Below are 17,481 nucleotides of genomic sequence, written 5' to 3'. Positions count from 1 at the left end.
TGTGTGAGGGGGATGAAGCTATGCACACACAGAGCAGGAGACAAAGGCAGAAAGAGCTGAGAGCCGAGACTGGGGGTGTGGCCTGCAGAACCCCAGCAGGAATTCAAGTTATTGTAGCTAAGGAAACACTTATGGTGGACATTAATCTCTCTAGTTACGTACCCAGCTACCCCAATTTCAACACATCAGCTTTAGAGAAAAGGGGGCATAATTATCTAAGTTTTTTGTTCCATGAGGGATAAGGGATAACACTAAGAAAAGAACTTTGTACACAGGAAAGATGGAGCAGACCAACCAAAATCACACTGTGCAGAGAAAGGAAGACTGGAATATACTGGCATGACAGAAAACTAAGTGTGTTTATCAATGATCCAGAAGCCAGCGAAACAGAACAAAACAGAACAGAAAGCTTTGCAGAAGCAGTCACCTGAGTCTGGCAGGGGACTCCTTGCCTACAGTCTCTACCTTAGTAATCTGTCCGTGGGATATCTTAAAATAGATAGAATCTTTAATTTTTAAAAGTGCAATACAAAATATATGAAGTAATAGACCGCCCCCCCCCAGGAAAAAAGGATTAAAAAAAGAAAGCTTTAATAGAAACATCTCCAGGTTATGAGCTTTTTATTTCTCCCACAGGTGTGTGGGAGAACATTTTCCTTTCAAGGCCCCTCCTGTCATTAAAGCTTTAGTGTCTCCATTTTTATTCTGACTTCCTTCATAGTTGAGATGCTGTCCAAATCAGCTACGCTCTGTTGCTTTTGGGGGTGTTGTTCTATCAGTTTTTGAGACTGAAAACATTTGACTGTGATGGTGGATTTTGCTGTCATTCCCCATTGCTCCAGCAGGACCTCCCCCTCTTCGTGTTTAAAGGTGTGCTATTAGAGTATACTCTGAGTTCGTTTATTTAGTTAGGTGTTTGAGACTTTAGGAGTATCCTCTGAATTTTAGTTTATTTAGTCTTTTCGAGACAGTAGGAGTGTACTCCGAGTTTATCTTTGTTTGTTTAATTATTTTGTGTTTTTTTTTTTTTTCAGACACCTCCTCTGTCACTCTAGGGCGGCGATTAAAGGCATGTGCCACCACCATCTGAGGGTATTTTAGTTCTTAGACTGGGTTTCACTGTTTAGTCCTTGGTGGCCTCTTCTCACAGATGCGCAGCTGGCTGTGCCTCCCCATTGCTGGGATAAAAGGGATATGCTACCACGCCCAGCCATGTTTATTGTTACTTAATGACTTGCCCTCTTTACACTGGCAATGTTCTTTGCCCCCAAATCTGCCTCCATTTTATAATTGACTTGCGTTTTCTTTTGATTATGCGAAGATGGTCACTTTGAATCTGCCACAATATTTACCTTTAACATATTTTCTGTAGTTAACACATAGCTTTTCAAATCTAATGTGGTAAACCTATACTTTAAGAGTTTAGACAATTTACAGAACTTTTAATGCGACTAGTTTTATTAGTTTTATTGTCTAGCCTGTCTAACGGACACAGTTCTGTTGATACATAGCAATGTGGTCCTCAGTCACATTTTCTATCCAGAGCAGGGAATTTAGACTCCTCTGTCCTCTACAGGAGAGAAAAATCAGTTCGGTGCAGAACCGGAAGTACCTTTGATCAAAGGAGGGAGCCGCCCCTTTAAATGCGCACCCCCGTGGGAACTCCCACAAGCCACTGGGCGCAGCTTTCGGATGGGCTGGCCCAAGTTGCATGCCGGGATCTCGGGGAAGTGCGGGGCTTCTCCAGGGCTTTGCTTGTGACAACTGTATTTTCCAGGACCACAGCTCTGGAAGTAGCGCATAGGCTTCTGGTTTAGGTCTTCACAGAGTAAGGCGGGAGCCAGCGGGCTGGGAGTGGGTGTGTCCGGACGGTGGGGTGGGGTGTGTGTGTGTGTGTGTGTGTGTGTGTGTGTGTGTGTGTGTGAGAGAGAGAGAGAGAGAGAGAGAGAGAGAGAGAGAGAGAGAGAGAGAGAGACAGAGACAGAGACAGAGACACACACACACACACACAGAGAGAGAGAGAGAGAGAGAGAGAGAGAGAGAGAGACCGACCCCGCGTGTGTCTCTGTGTATCCACACCTTGAGCTCTTGCATTATCTGGGTCTCTGTGCGTGTCGCTTTCTGCTCCTGCTTCCTCTCAGACACAGGGACTGAAGCAGAGGACCAAGCTTCAGTCAGGAGAGGTCAGGTGCGGAGTGTGAAGGGAAGCTTTCCGTGAGGTTCAGACTTGACCTTGGGAGGAGCATTTGAGGCCCGGGTGTCGCCTAGGAGGGAGGGTACTTGTTGAGTTCCATGACTTTGTCGAGAGAGCTCTAACCCTTATGCGTGGCGAGGGAAGTGAAGGAAAGTGCGCACTGAGGATGCTCTGGATACAGTCTGGGATCTCATGCTTCCCCAGGCTCCCCTAGTCGGCCCTTCAAAAGGAGGACTGGAGAAGCATGTGGATTCAAGAATGAGTGTGCTCTTTCTGTTCGAGAAATGAGGTTTTAGTTTTAGACTATAGAATTGTAATTGTCCGTGTAAATTGATATCTCCAGCATTGTGTTCCTTACATTGTCCCTGCCCTTTTCTACTTAGTATTCACATTACCATTTCAATGACCCTTGACAGCTCTCTACAACTCCCTCCTTTTCCCAAGAGGTTATACATAGGAACCTCCAGAGCTTAGCTTTTGGGCTTTCAAACTCCAATTTGCTAAATCGATTCATATTTTGATGGTGTCACACATCAGATGGCCTTTGACATTTACAGGCCTTCTTTCAAAGCAAGGGAAGAATGTAGGCTGTGGATGATCTGTTCACCAGGGAGGATTTTGGGAGTGGGAACGTGATAGCACTGAATTTGGTACCTCTGAGGGCTGGCTATTCTCTGTGTGTTTGTATGAAATGGGTAGCATTGGTCAGATCCAGGTGAGCAATGCTGTGGTTGAACGTGAGGATGTGGATCTGTGCTGACCGGGTTGGAGTCTTGGTTCTGTCCCCTTCTGGCTCTCTGGTCCTGTCCTGAACCTTAGGATGCCTGTGGTGAAGCCTGTTAGTGCAGTGCCGCCAGATACTAAGGGCTTGGTGAGCTTTAGTTGTTGCTCTGTGAGGCCGTTTTGGGTTCATTACAGATTTTTTTGCCTCTGGGACAGGGCCAGCGTGGATGGCTGCTATGGGTCTAAGGCTTGTTTCTATAATCATGTGCATGAGTCCAGGAGACTAAGGTATAGCTACTGTCTCAGCAAAATGGTAGATGCTGGGACCGTCAGGACAGTCCTTAAAGCTGTGAAAAAGAACTCTAAAAACGGGGGTTCAAAAACAAATAATTTCTCAAAAAATAAAGATGCAATATGAATTATATGAGGGGCTTCATGAATTAAAAAGAACCAAGACAGTTACACCTTGAGCCAACTCATAGGGAAAACTCTAAGGAAGGAAATACAGAGATTTAGGGAGTGGTAATTGCAGGAGATCCTACCCAACTAAGTTGTTTGTGCCTACAGATTCCTGAGTTCAAGGTCAGCCTGGGACATATGTAATTTAGGCCCAGGGGTGGTAGAAACGGTAACTGCAGGGCAGGGTCCCACCCAGCTAGTTTATCTTCTGTGCTTAACAGAGGTACCAGGTCTCTGAATTCTTTTGCAATGTTAAAAGGAAGCTGTCTCCCAAGAATTAAGGGGCTGGAGTCCTGGGATTCTTAGGATAAGCAAAAGGGAACCTGGAGTAAATGACTGATTGATATGGAAAATAAAGACGGGGCTTATGATCTGCAAGAGATGAGCTATCCCGAGACTTTGTCTAGAATAGCAAGAGAGAAGTTCTTGGAGAGCTGTTTCAAGCAGAATATATATATATATCAGCTCTCAGCCTCTGAGCCATCCCCCTGCCCCAGCGTTTGTCTTTCTGTCTTTAGCTTATTGCACTTGTTATTCTCCGTGTGCATCCATATTGTAGTAAATGGTTCGCTGTGTGTGAGCCTCGTTCTCCATGTGCTTTGTCCAGTCGTCTGTGGGTGGGGTCGGTATCACAGCTGTGGAAATGATGCTGGAATGAAAGCAAGAGTACGTGTCTCTTGGAAGTGTATAGCATGTACAGTAGTGTAAATGTCAGAGAATGCGGAAATGTGTGTGGTGGAGGTGCTCAGTGCATGCAAGCATGGAACTATGCAGTGCCAGATGCAACAGTGCATGTCTGCAGTCCCAGCCCTGCTGTGGCAAGACTGGGGTGGAGACAAGAGAATCCCTGGCAGGCTGGCTAGCCTGGTGTATGCAGAGGTGGGCGGGAAGGAAGGATAAAGAAAGAAGGAAAATCCATATGTAAATATTGTGTGCAGACAAAACTGTAAAATTTCATAAGGTGATCAGATGTGTACTTGAGAGGGAGAAGGGGGAAGGAGCATTAGGTGTCCAAGGCCAGCCTGGAATACAGGAGACTGTCTCAAAAACAGATGAACAGTCCCACAGTGTATTGAACCAAGGCTTAGACCTGTTGGCTAGGGCCCTGGATCCCCATTTGGTGATGGCTGCTCCCTGGGGCAGCATCTTAGGGAGGTCTGGGGTTGTGTGTGCTGCTCAGAGCTTGTGAGTAGAGGGTCAGTGCTGCTGAGTGTAGTACAGAGCACAAGCTGGTCCTCACACAGCCCAAGACAGAACAGTTGTGTCAGCCATGCTGCGGCTGAGAAACCCAGTTCAGGATCAAAAGACCTAGGACACCCAGAACAAATCTAGTATTATTTTGTTCAAAATATCTCATGATATGGAAAGGTGGAAACACACACTCACTTCCTGTGACAGAATGTGTTATAGCTACTTACCTTCATAAAGGATCATGGCTTAATTAATACAACATAAGTGTTATCATAGATGAGCGAAGGCTCTCAGGAAAGTGTTCATGGTGCACAGTCCCATTTACTGAAAGTGGGGACAGAAGGCTGGACCCTGCCTGAGCATTGCAGCTGCAGCCCCTCCAGCCTTGCTGTGCTTGAGCCCTGAGTTTTCAAAGGAGGTGCCATTTGGATGCTGTAAGCCCCTGGCAGCCTTGATAGGTGGGGTTCCAGTAGGAAGGTCTGCTCACAGTAGCAGGAGCAGCCCAGGTGCAGGGCTAGCTGGATCTCAGGGTGGAAGGTGGGTCCCTTCTGCTGGCATCTTCTGGAGGAAGTTCAAGGCAGACATGTCTGCTCTGCACTCCCACCCTGACATGACCCCTTTGCAATGGGTTGTCTGGGGTTAGGAGAGGATTGGCTTTGTGTAGACTCCTGTGTGCTTCTGATTTGTGTGTAGGAGGCTGTGAGCCGTGGGAGGGGAGAGAGTGAGTGGGGATGCAGGAGAAATAAATGGAGTTGTTGAAATCACAGTGACAAAGTCAGTCTGGGAACATCAAGTCACAATCCAATGAAAGGTTTTCTTTTTGTCCCCAGGGTAGGAAGCCTGAAGAAGAATGGCCAACTCCAATTCTCAACACATGGTCTGTGTAAGTTGTATGTCTCTCCTTGACATAGGGGGACTTTCAGGTTAGGTGACTCGTTGTCTTTCCCTCTTGAAGCTTCCCAGGGATCCAGAATCCCCCATCCCAGTCTGCCCCTTTACAGTGAGGGTTAGCAGGTCTGAGCACTTCCTGTCTGAGCCTCTTCCCAGCTGGTACTGGGGTTGTCTTTGAATACATTCCTGCACATGTGCTCTCTGCTTGGTCTGTGGTGAGGGAGGACTGTCGCTGCAGCAGAGGTGTCAGTCCCACAGGGACATGGGCTTTGGGGGCTTCTGAGCTTGGAGGTGATGGTCTCATTGACTGCACTGGGAAACCTGATTGACATCTGTGGTGCTGTCAGGCTGATGACCCAGGGTATGAGTGTCCCCTGTGCATGTGTGTGAAGAGGTGACCTGCTTGAGGAGGGTGTAGGAGGGAGTTCAGGTATCAGAGGGAAAGGTTATTTGGGCTGTGATAGGGAGGTGATTGTAGTCTCTAGAGTCAGGGAAGACCTGAGACACATTGTCACCTGGAAAGTTTTGTTTTCATTTGTTGTGAAAGAAAATTGTTAAACTTTACATGCACATAACATGTACTCATACATATTTTATACACCTAGTATATAAAAATCATTCTCATGACAAAAAAAAAAAAATCTTAAGGATGCCATGTGATCTTATTGAGTGGGCAGAGTTAGCCAGAGCCAGGCTGACTTCTTGACAGGCTGCAAACTGGCAGTTCGGGAGACTATGCCTAAGGTTCTGTTTTCCACAACTAAAAAGTCTAATTTCAGGGAAATCCACCCCTTGTGGGTGGTTACCTAGCTGTAGCCAAGTATAGTTGATCAGCAAAAGTTCCTCAAATGCCCAAGAACCTTAACCAATCACAAAGGCACCCGGACCCCTGGAGATAGAGCCAACCAATCAAGGGAAACAAAGGTAAAAGTCACTCACTCCTACCCTAAGAGGCTTTAAATTGACTCCACAAAGTCCACGCTTCTGTCTTCCATCGTGAATTATGGTGGACCCCTGCATGTAGGTTCTCTGCAGAATAAACTCTTTGCTGTTGCTCACTATTTGAATCTGGAGTGTCATATCCAAATCACAGACCCTTACAGTAAAGTAAACTCAAGTGCCCACAGCACTCGTTGTGTAATTTCCCTGACCCAGGTGACATTTCTCCTTTGTGGGGATAACCTGAAGGATGAGGATGGAGTGGAGAGGCACAGTTATTGGATATGTAGGTGGATATGCACAGCCGTCGTTTAGGGGAGCTCGTGCAGTCAGGTGCCTTGAGCATTTCCTTATGGCTCCCTTCCCACGCTTGAGTCCTTTCCCTTCTGTTTTTCCATCTTAAAAGCTTCCCCAATTTCAGTCTCCTTGTGTTTGCTCTTTCAGGGGTCAGTGACATTTAGGGATGTGGCTGTTGACTTCTCTCAGGAGGAGTGGGCCTGCCTGGATGCTACTCAGAAGATCTTATACAGGGACACGATGTTGGAGACCTACAGCAACCTCGTCAGAGTTGGTAAGGCCTGTGTGTCATGAATGGGGGATGTGTCCCATACACTGTGTGCTTTCCTCACTTGGAATTAAAGGACAGTACCATTTTCCAGTGGTAGCTGAAGCTGGGGTGGTGACCAAGTCCTGTTATTGCTTCACTGAGAATGCTGAGACAGGAAGATTGTTCTGAGTGCAACATCACCCTCAGATACATCTGAGTTCCAGAGCAGCCTAGTCTACAGGGTGAGGCCTTGTTTCAAAGAAAATAAGACACACACATAAATAAAGTAAATAAAGAGATAAATCCATAAATAGAGTCTTGGCTAGAGAGATGGCTTGGTGGGTAAGAGAACCAGCTGTTCATGTAAAGGATCCAGGTTCAATTCCCAGCACCACAGAGGCTCACAGCCAGGTGTAAGTCCAGGAATCTGATGCCTTCTATCAAAGAAAATCAAAACAAAATCAATCATTAAATGAAATAAATAAGCAGATGGATCCACAAATAGAATCAAGTGCCAGAGAAATAGCTTGGTAGTTAAGAGAACCAGCTGCTCACGTAAAGGATCCAGGTTCAATTCCCAGCACCACAAGGTGGCTTACAACCATGTGTAACTCCAGTTTGAGGGGATGTAATGCCCTATTCTATTTTCCATGGGTAACATGCATTTATGTGGTGCTCAGTCATACATGCAGACAGATCCTCACATACACATAAAATAAAATTTAATCGGTAGAAGTTTAAAAGACGGAGCTAGTTTCCTCTTTCTTCCAAAAGGAAGAATGTAAAGTTCGTTGAATTGAGAATAGGACTTCATGAAGCGCCTGCTTTACCATCCCTTTTTGCTCCTCTCAGTGAGCTCTAGGTTCAGTGAGAAACCATGTCTCAAAAACTAACGTCTAGATCAACCAACAAAGACATATAACAGCGGTCTCTGGCCTATAGACACATAAATGCATGCATGCATACCTACACACACCCTCATGAACACATCCATATCCTGTACATGCACAACTAAATGAATCAATAGAGTTGACTCAAAACAGAAGTGAACACATTCTGTTTTCTTCAGTGAACCCTTCCTTTACCTGCTTTGTAGTGGACATTGTATGGTGTGACGTTTGTCTTTTCTTTTTCTTTTTTGTTTTTTTTTCCGACAGGGTTTCTCTGTGTAGCCCTGGCTGTCCTGGAACTCATTCTGTAGACCAGGCTGGCCTCGAACTCAGAAATCCACCTGCCTCTGCCTCCCAAGTGCTGGGATTAAAGGCGTGTGCCACCACTGCCCTGCGACGTTTGTCTTTTCAAGGAGCAAATCTGTAAGAATGAGGTATAAATGTTAACAAAGGCAACATGAAAAACAATATTGATAACAATTTACATGGCTGGGATAGAACATGTCCCCATGATGCTCAAGGCCCTAGCATTACTAAACAAATACAGGAAAAGTTAAAAAAATAATGATTTTGTATTAGTATATGTCAGAATCGTCAAAGTATTTGAATATAGTATTTAACAACCCTATCACATAAATAGAATGAACTCAATGTAAATTTTTATCTTTTGTTATTACTAAAGCTTTTCTCTAGTGCCAGGTCTTCATAGCAAGTCCAAAGCTGCAGGCTGTCTTTGAACTTGCTATGAAATTAAATCCAGCCTAGCACTTCTTATCTGCCTGTTTTCACTCTTCAAGAGTGTGACTCTGTGTGTGTGTCTCCATTCCCAGTTATTAAATGTGAAAACTGAGCATAGAATGTTACAGGACTTGCCAAAATAAATGGCATTATTAGCGAGCTGGAGGATGTCTGTACACTAGACAGTGTAGCCTACGGGTTCATGTTCTCACTCCTCAGTTAGTTATGGTCTCCTCTTAAGCGACAAGCCCCTATCTGCATTTAAAGGATATTAAAACCCTAGTTTGAAACAGCTGGTTTCTTGCCCAGGTTGTTTCTTCTCTTCTTCTCTGAAGTCTTTCTAAAGCATTATTTTGGCTTTTAGAATTTTTTATTTCTTTTTTTGGACCCAAGGGTCTTGCATTGCAGCCCAGAGGGCCTGGCTCATTGCCCCACCTACTGGGCTCACAGGCATGATCCACTGTGCCAACCTGTATAGACCTTATAATAAATAAGTCTGTATTTTTAAAGTCTACACAGGCAGGGCATGGTGGCACACACCTTCAGTCCCAGCATTTGGGAGGCAGAGTAAGCAGATCAACTAAGTTCAAGGCCAGCTGGGTCTACTTATCATGTTCTAGGACATCCTGGGATTATTAGATTGAGTCTCAATAAAGAAAAAAATAAATAAGTGTGTATACACAATGAGCCACTTCTTTCTTTCTTTTAAGTGGGAAGTTGCATTTCCAAGCCAGATCTGATCACCTTACTAGAGCAGGAGAAAGAGCCCTGGATGGCTGTGAAGGAAGAAACAGACAGGCTGAGCCCAGGTGAGTAAGAGTGAGGTGAGCCTGCAGCCCTGCCAGGCACTGCATGTGGTCAGAGAGGCTCCACAGAGCTGACACTGGATGTGGCAAACTTCCTTCAAAGCCCCAGGGTCTGTGGGAAACATGCCTGAGCCTGGGAAGGAAGTCAAGGTCAGAGCAGAAGCTGTCAGAGGGGCTTCTGTTTCATGAGTCACTTTCAGTTCTTCTTTTCTTCCCTCCCACTGGAGCAGGTGCCCTCTCTGTAACCTTTACAAGTATCTCATTATTGGTTGTGTGTGTGCACACATGTGTGCAGGTGTCCACAGAGGCCATAGAGAGGGCCAGCTCCCTGGGATGGAGTTATAGGTGTCTCAGCCAATTGAGTTTGTTGAGAATTCTCTGTTGAGATCTATATCCTATTTTCTAATTGAGTTTTTTTATAGCTATGTAGATTTTTTTTAGTTCTGTATATATTTTATATATTAAGTCTATGTTGGATATGTAGTTGTTAAATTTTTTTTTCCTTCTGTAGGCTGCCGCTTTGTCCAAATGACAGTGTCCTATGCTGTGCAAGAGCTCTTCAGTTTCACAATACCCCAATTATTAATTCTGCCCGTGTCTATGATTCCTTGGTCAGAGCATGTTTCCCTGTGTCGTTCAGTTCAAGTCTATTCCCCACTTTCTCTTCTATCAAGTTCAGTGTATCTGGTTTTACATTGAGATCTTTGATCCATTTGGAGTAAAGTTTTATACAGGGTGATAAGCATGGATCTATTTGCATTCTTGTACATGCAGCTATACTTTTTGACTGGCCTCATTTGTTGAAGACGCTGTCTTTTTTCCAGTATATATTTCTGGCTTCTTTATCAACTCTCAGGTGTCCATAGGTGTGTGGATTTATGTCTTCAATTCATTTCCCTTGATCAATTTGTTTTTGTGCTAATACCGTGTTGTTTTTATTACTGTAGCTCTGTAGTACAACTTGATTTTGGAGATGGTAATACCTCCTGTAGTTCTCTTATCATTCAGAATTATTTTTAGCTATCTTGGGATTTTTTTTTTTAGATTAAAGTTGGCTTTTCATTGCATGTGAAGAGTTGTGCTGGAGTTTTGATGGAGATAGCATTGAATCTGTAGCTTGCTCTTGGTAGGATTACCAAGTTGACTATATTAATTCTAATGATCCATGAGAATGGAAGATATTTCTGTCTTCTGATATCTTCAATTTTCTTCAATGTCTTACCATTTTTATCATACAAGTCTTTGACTTGCTTGGTTAGAATTACCCCATGATGTTGTATATTAGTTGAAGCTATAGTGAAAGGTGTTGTTTCTGTGATTTCTTTCTGTTTCTCAGTCCATTTGTCATTTGAACCTAGGAAAGTTACTGATTGTTGTGAGTTCATTTGTATCCAGCTTCTTTGCTGAATGGGTTTATCAGTTGTAGGAGTTCCCCATTGGAATCTTCAGGGTCACTTATGTATGCTGTCACATTGTCTGCAAATCAAGATACTTTGACCTTTCCAATTTCCATTCCTTTGATCTTCTTCAGTTGTTTATTGTTCTAAGTAACCTTGATGTACTTTCCTGAGTAGGTTTGGAGAGTCTGGACAACCATTTGTTGAAGATGCTCTCCTTTTTTCATTGTATGGTTTTGGCTTCTTTGTCAAAAATCAAGTGTCCATAGGTATGTGAGTTTATTTCTGGGTCTTTAATTCGATTCCATTGATCAACCTGTCTGTTTCTATACCAATATCATGCAGTTTTTATGACTATTGGTAATAGAAAGTTTTGCTGGGAATAGCATCTGTAGTCTCTCAGACTAGGTAAAGTGTGTGTCCATTCCCTTCTGACTTTTCAAGCTTCCAAGAGGAAGCCATGTTTATTCGAATAGGTTGCCTTTATTCTTGGTCTGTGTCCTTTGCAGTTTTTCATATTCTTTCTTTGTCCTATATGTTTACTGTTTTTGTTATCATGTGCTGAGGGGACCTTCGTTTGTTCAGTCTACTGGTGTCCCGCATCGTTCTTGTACCTTAATAGGCATGTTATTCTTTAGGGGACTTTTCTATGATTTTGTTGAAAATATTTCTGTTGTCCTTTGAGTTTCTTCTCCTTCTTCTAGTCTTATTCCTAGAGTTTGTCTTTCCATTGTGTACCTGATCTCCTGGATGATTTGGGCAGGGCTTTTTTTTTTTTTTTTTTCATGAAGTCTTCATTTCTTCTATTGTGTCTATAATGTCCCAGATTCTCTTTACTGTCTCTCTTTTTTCTTTTTTTAAAGATTTACTTTATTTATATGAGTATAGTGTAGCAGTCTTCAGACACACCAGAAGAAGGCATCAGATCCCATTACAGATAGTTGTGATCCACCATGTGGTTTCTGGGAATTGAACTCAGGACCTCTGGAAGAGCAGTCAGTGCTCTTAACTGCTGAGCCATCTCTCCAGCCCCTTTCTTGTATTGTGTTGGTGAGGCTTGCCTCTGAGGTTCCTGTTTGAGTTCCTAAGTTTTTCAATTAAAGACGTATGTCAGTTTTGTTTTTCTTTATTGATTCTAATTCTGCTTTCAGGTCGTGAACTGTTTCATTCCTTTCCTTCCACTGTCTGTGTGTTCATAGATCCCATCATGGGATTTCTTCCTCGTTAATCTTTCATCATATGTCTGAAAGCTACTTTAATGTTTTTGCTTCAGCTATGTTGCAATACTCAGGGCCTGCAGAGGTAGGCTTGCTTGGCTCTAGTGTACACATACTGCCCTAACTTGTACTGTGTTTTCACTTATGCATGTGCTGTTGGGAAGACTGTGATTCTAAGTGCCGAAGTCTGGTCTTGTCTTTGTTGGGTATAGTGTTTTTCTCCCCTCAGGATTTGGTTCAGAAACCTTTACCAAAGGATGTAGGTTAGGATAAAAGGGCAAGTTGTGGGTACCTTTGGCAGGCTTGTGCTAAGGTATGTAGCTAAGACATTATACCACACACTTGATCGAGTGTAAGAAGTTCATTGGTGGTTAGGGTTAAGGTGTATGTCTTGCTAGTCAACTGGCCTTTTAAGAAATCTTAGCTGTTAGACTACTTGACCCTATGACCTTCAGTATAGGATATAAAGCAGAAGCTGAGAAAGGAGATTGAGCAGAGTGAGAGGAGAAGGCTGTTGGGACAGAAGACATTGTTAGGAGACAGTAGAGTCAGGAGAAGCTGAGCCGCACAGATAGGCTAGAACACTTGTTACAGTTTGGAGCTGCTAGCATTGGGAAAACTGGGAGAGGGACTATTTAAGCACACTGATGGGGAACTGAGGGAGGAATGGTTGGAAGAAACTTTTGAAGGGATTGGGCTGGAAACTGGGAGGGATAGGTGGGAAAGGAATTAGATTCAGGGGTCTCTCTCTCTCTCTCTCTTTCTTTCTGTCTCTCTTTCTTCCTCCGTCCCTCCATCCTTCTTTCTCTCTCTATCCTACTTTCTCTCCTATCTAGTGTTAGGGGGTGAAACTGGGGGATAAAGGGTGGGAAAAAGAACCCACAGAGTAGCAGAGACCAGCTGCATGGGTGCAATTGAAAGGCTGTCTCCAGTGGGGACGAGAGAGAGAGAGAGAGAGAGAGAGAGAGAGAGAGAGAGAGAGAGAGAGAGAGAGAAGACAGGAAAAGAGATGAACAAGACAGATTGAGAGAAAGACAGAATGGGAGAGCAAGCTGGGGTGGCTGGGGCCTTTTATGGACCACACCTGGCACACCTGGTAGCTGTAGGTGATGACCTAAGTTGCTGCTGCTAGGTCCCCAAGGACAGGTTGGTGGAAATGTCTGATTGCTAACTGTGTATTTCAAATAGTATGCAAATAAACATGTTTTATTTCAGTACAGTTATAAACTGGTTAAGCAGACCTGTAGACAGACTTTTGGCTACTGTCTGGGTTTCTTTTTCTACAACCCTTTTTCACCATTATCCCATCCTTCCAATTGCCAAATACTAGGAAAGAAAGAAGGCTAGAGGGAGAAGGAGTGTTGATATGTTGATATTCTTAGACATCAGATAGACTGCTGATTAAGGGCTTCGAGTATCTTGGGGCAAGTTTGATCTTGGCTGCCAGGATATCCAGGATATTTTTCCCTCTTTGTGTACAACCACTTGACAGACCACAAGATCAGCAGGAGCAGCAGCTTCCTCAGCACCCCTGGGTGCTGGAGCATTCATATCTCCTCTCAAGATTCCCATAGACTTGCAAAAACTATCTATAGCTGGCAAAATCAAGCTCCTGCCATAGCACGAGGCAAATCATAGCCTGTTGCTGTGGACAATCTGAAGTAGCCCCATATCCTATGCCTGGGATTAAAAACATATGCTGGGGGTAGTGGCATATATGTTTAATCCTAGCAGTTGGGAGACAGAGCCAGGTGGATCTCTTGTGAGTTCGAGGTCAGCCTGATCTACAAAACAACTCCCCAACAACCAGGGCTGTTACAAAGGAAACAAACAAACAAAAACATATTCCCATAACATTTCTGTGTTTTTAAAGAAATCAGAATTCTCACTACAGACATGTCTTCCCATGTCCAACCTATTCTACTATAAATTGTATTGTCTTACATAAACTTTGCTTACTGCTGCTCTCCTTGCTCCTGTTCAGCTTCTCAGATATTACTTTAGAGCCTGGCCATTCATTTAATGGATTTTGTTAGGAAAATGTGTGTATGTGTGTTACCAGAAAATAAAGTATTCTTGCTTTCTCTTTTTCTTTCAGATTTGGAGACAGATTATGATGCTGAAAATATATCCCCAGAAAGTCCTATTAATAATAGAGAATTTCCCAAACAGAGCATAAAACAATTAAGTAGAACTTTTGACCTCAAGTGCTCCAAGTTTAGTAATGGCCCTACCTATAGTACATTCCGTGGATTTCAGGATTGTCAAGGAGATGCTGATGAAAAGGTTACTACCAAGGAAGAAATGCCTCCTTATACCAGCCAGACTCTTGCTCACAACATAGAAAAACCATATGAATGTAAAGAGTGTGGGAAGTGCTTTGGTTGTAGGTCAACTCTTACTCAGCATCAGAGTATTCACACTGGAGAGAAGCCCTATAAATGCCACGAATGTGGGAAGGTCTTCAGACTCCCCCAACAGCTTACAAGACATCAGAAGTCTCACAGTGGTGAGAAACCTTTCAGTCATAATGAACAACATCCCAACCTACTGAAGTACCATAAAACCATTCATACAGGTGAAAAACCATTTGAATGCAGGGAATGTGGGAAATCCTTCAACCGTGTCTCCAGCCTTGTTGAACATAGGATTATTCATGCAGATGTAAAACCATATGAATGTAGTGAGTGTGGGAAAGCTTTTAAACGACATAGAAGTTTTGTGCGCCATCAGAAAATTCATTCCGGTGAGAGACCTTTTCAGTGTAAGGATTGTGGGAAAGGCTTCATTGTTCTGGCTCACCTCACTAGGCACCAGAGTAGTCATAGTGAAGAGAAGCCATTTGAATGTGAGGAATGTGGCAAGAAATTCAGAACGGCCAGACACCTTGTTAAACACCAGCGCATTCATACTGGTGAGAAACCCTTTGAATGTAATGTGTGTGGGAGTGCTTTCCGGCTTCAACTATACCTTTCTGAGCATCAGAAAACGCACATGGAAGAGAAATACTTGGAGTGCAATGTATGTGGCAAGGCTTTTCGGCTTCAGGTATACCTTTCTGAGCATCAGAAAACTCACACTGAAGAGAATCCTTTCAAGTGTAAACTCTGTGGGTCAGCCTTCCCAAATAAGTACCAACTTAATAAACATCTCACAATTCATACTGATGGGAAACCCTATCAGTGCAAGGAATGTGGGAAATGCTTTCGTCAAAGGTCAAAATTAACTGAACATGAGAGTATTCACACTGGGAAGAAACCCTTCCAGTGTGAAGAATGTGGGAAGTTCTTTAGACTTAATACACTTCTCATTCATCATCAGAAATCTCACAGTGGTGAGAGACCTTTTGAATGTAAAGAATGTGGAAAGGCTTTTCTTCTTCCCAGTCAACTTAATAGCCATAAAATTGTTCATACAAGTACAAGACCCTTTGAATGCAAGGTATGTGGGAAGTCCTTCAAGCGTGACTCCAACCTCATTCAACATGGTGCTGTCCATGCTGGTGTGAAATCATATGAATGCAATGAGTGTGGGAAAGCGTTTATTCATCGATCAAGCCTGTTCCACCATCGGAAAATTCATTCTGATGAGAAACCTTTTAAATGTCAGGAATGTGGAAAGGCCTTTGTTGTTCTGGCGTACCTCATTCAGCATCAGAACATTCATTCTGGAGAGAAACCATTTGAATGCGGGCTGTGTGGGTCAGCCTTCAGATGTAAGTCCCAACTCAATAAACATCAGAGAAGTCATACTGATGTGAAATTCTTTCAGTGCATGGAAGATTGAACAATGAACAGACATTGTTTGTGGAACAAAGCTTAGAATTCATCAGGCAATCCATACTGGTGAGAAGCCCATTCAGTGTAATGAATATGGGGAAGCTTTTGAATATCTTTACAAAATTCTTAGACATAATAGAATCCATACTGGCAAGAATTGTCATGAATGTAAACAATATGGGAAGTACTTTATGTGTGGTAGATACCTTAAAGTACATCAAAGAATTCACACTCATAAAAACATTACCACTGTTAAGAATGTGGAAAGACTTTCAGTTGAATATGAAATTTGTTTTGACATTCTAAATATAATATTAATAAGAAGTCTTAATGATATAAGGAACATGGAAAGGCCTACAGTAATTCTAAGCCATCTGTAATATCAGAGAAGTCCTACTAGTGAGAAAGCCCATGAATATAAGGTGAATGTTTAGACTTAGTTCAGCTTTCATGCACAGTGGCAAATTCAACTGGTAGGAAACCCTATCAGTGGAAAGACCTTCAAGTGTAGCTGGGGCCCTCTTCAACATAAAAGATGCATGCATGTGTCAAACACTATGAGTGCAAGGAATGTGGGAACATTTACAGAATTAGCTCAGCTCTTGATGCTCATCAGAGAGTCCATCTAAGTCTGAGACCCTGTGAATGTGAAGACTCGGTAAAAAGCTTTTATTGTAAATGGTGAGCTTACACAACATCAGAAAACCCACAATCATCATGAGTCATGTGCATGCAAAGGAGGACAAGCCACTGTATGAAAATGTTACCGAACATCAGAGAACTGATTGGGAAGACTGACTTAAAAGAATGTGGGAACTTTAATTGGCCCTGGGATTTGATGAACATCAGAATACTGTTTATGCCAAGAAACCCTTTGGAATGAGAATTTGGGAAGTCAGTTGTTCAGAGAAGATATTCTGTTGAGAATGTCTCCTATCCTTAGAAATCTAGGGAGAAAAGTCTCCTGACAACCTTTTCTCAGCATTATAACAGTCAAATTGACTGAGTTTGTAGAGCATGTTCCAGGATGTCCCAGAAGTTATTGGAAGAAAAGTTGTCCTGTCCTCCCTGCGTGGTTAGGGCACAGAACACTGATAGTTAAACTGTGAGGGCTCCACACGAAGGACCTGCCTCACCTTTGTTCTGCAGCAGCAGCAGTAACAAAGCCTGGAAGGCTCTAATGTCTGGGAGAAAATTTTGGATGCCTACAATTCAAAGAGTTCTTTCCTTTAAGGATTGAAGCTAGGTTTGGTGACTTTTGCCTCTAATTCCAGAATATGAGAGGCTGAGGTAGGAGAATTACCAGACATTTAAGGCAAGCCCAGGTTATATGTAATGAATTCCAGGGTATCCTGGAGAAGAAAAGCAAAATAAACAAAAACACAAGCCTAAAGGCTCAGGGATCTACAGACAAGAGAAGGCAGAAAGATTGGAAGAGCCAGAGGGGATGGGTGTCTTCAAGGAAATGGTGACTACTTCCAGACACTACAGATACACATATGAACTCTCAGAGACTGTGCAGTATGTACAGGTTCAAGAGAGACAGTCTCAACAATGAGGGGTGGGGGATCATGGGCTCCCATCCCTAACCAGTGGACTATCTATAATTGACACCTGCTAGCGAATAAAAATCTGTTTTCTCCAATGCTGTCTCACTGGGCCCAGGAGTAGCTGGCCAATGCAAAATAAACTTAGTGGTATTTTTGTGAA

The 17,481-nt window shown here is 43.2% G+C and overlaps 1 protein-coding gene across 1 annotated transcript; it reads left to right on the top strand.

Annotated features, from left to right (window-relative positions):
* The first annotated feature begins 1,689 nt into the window (after positions 1–1,689).
* Positions 1,690–17,481, top strand: LOC117704614 (uncharacterized). Its single transcript, XM_034496829.2, has 5 exons — positions 1,690–1,828; positions 5,398–5,450; positions 6,842–6,968; positions 9,283–9,381; positions 14,091–17,481. The coding sequence occupies exons 2-5, from the start codon at positions 5,418–5,420 to the stop codon at positions 15,776–15,778; spliced, it is 1,947 nt and encodes a 648-aa protein (XP_034352720.1). The 5' UTR covers positions 1,690–1,828; positions 5,398–5,417; the 3' UTR covers positions 15,779–17,481.

Source organism: Arvicanthis niloticus, chromosome 1 (genome assembly GCF_011762505.2).
Source record: "Arvicanthis niloticus isolate mArvNil1 chromosome 1, mArvNil1.pat.X, whole genome shotgun sequence".
NCBI lineage: Eukaryota > Metazoa > Chordata > Mammalia > Rodentia > Muridae > Arvicanthis > Arvicanthis niloticus.
The sequence above is the reverse complement of the archived record's forward strand: the minus strand, read 5'-3'. Positions and strand labels throughout refer to the sequence as shown.

Bases quoted from the DNA above. Each gene is read 5' to 3' on its own strand.
- LOC117704614 (XM_034496829.2), top strand. From the start codon at position 5,418: ATGGCCAACTCCAATTCTCAACACATGGTCTGT. The intron at 6,969-9,282 runs GTAAGGCCTGTG...CTTTCTTTTAAG, and splicing joins CAGCAACCTCGTCAGAGTTG to TGGGAAGTTGCATTTCCAAG. The intron at 9,382-14,090 runs GTGAGTAAGAGT...TTTTTCTTTCAG, and splicing joins AACAGACAGGCTGAGCCCAG to ATTTGGAGACAGATTATGAT.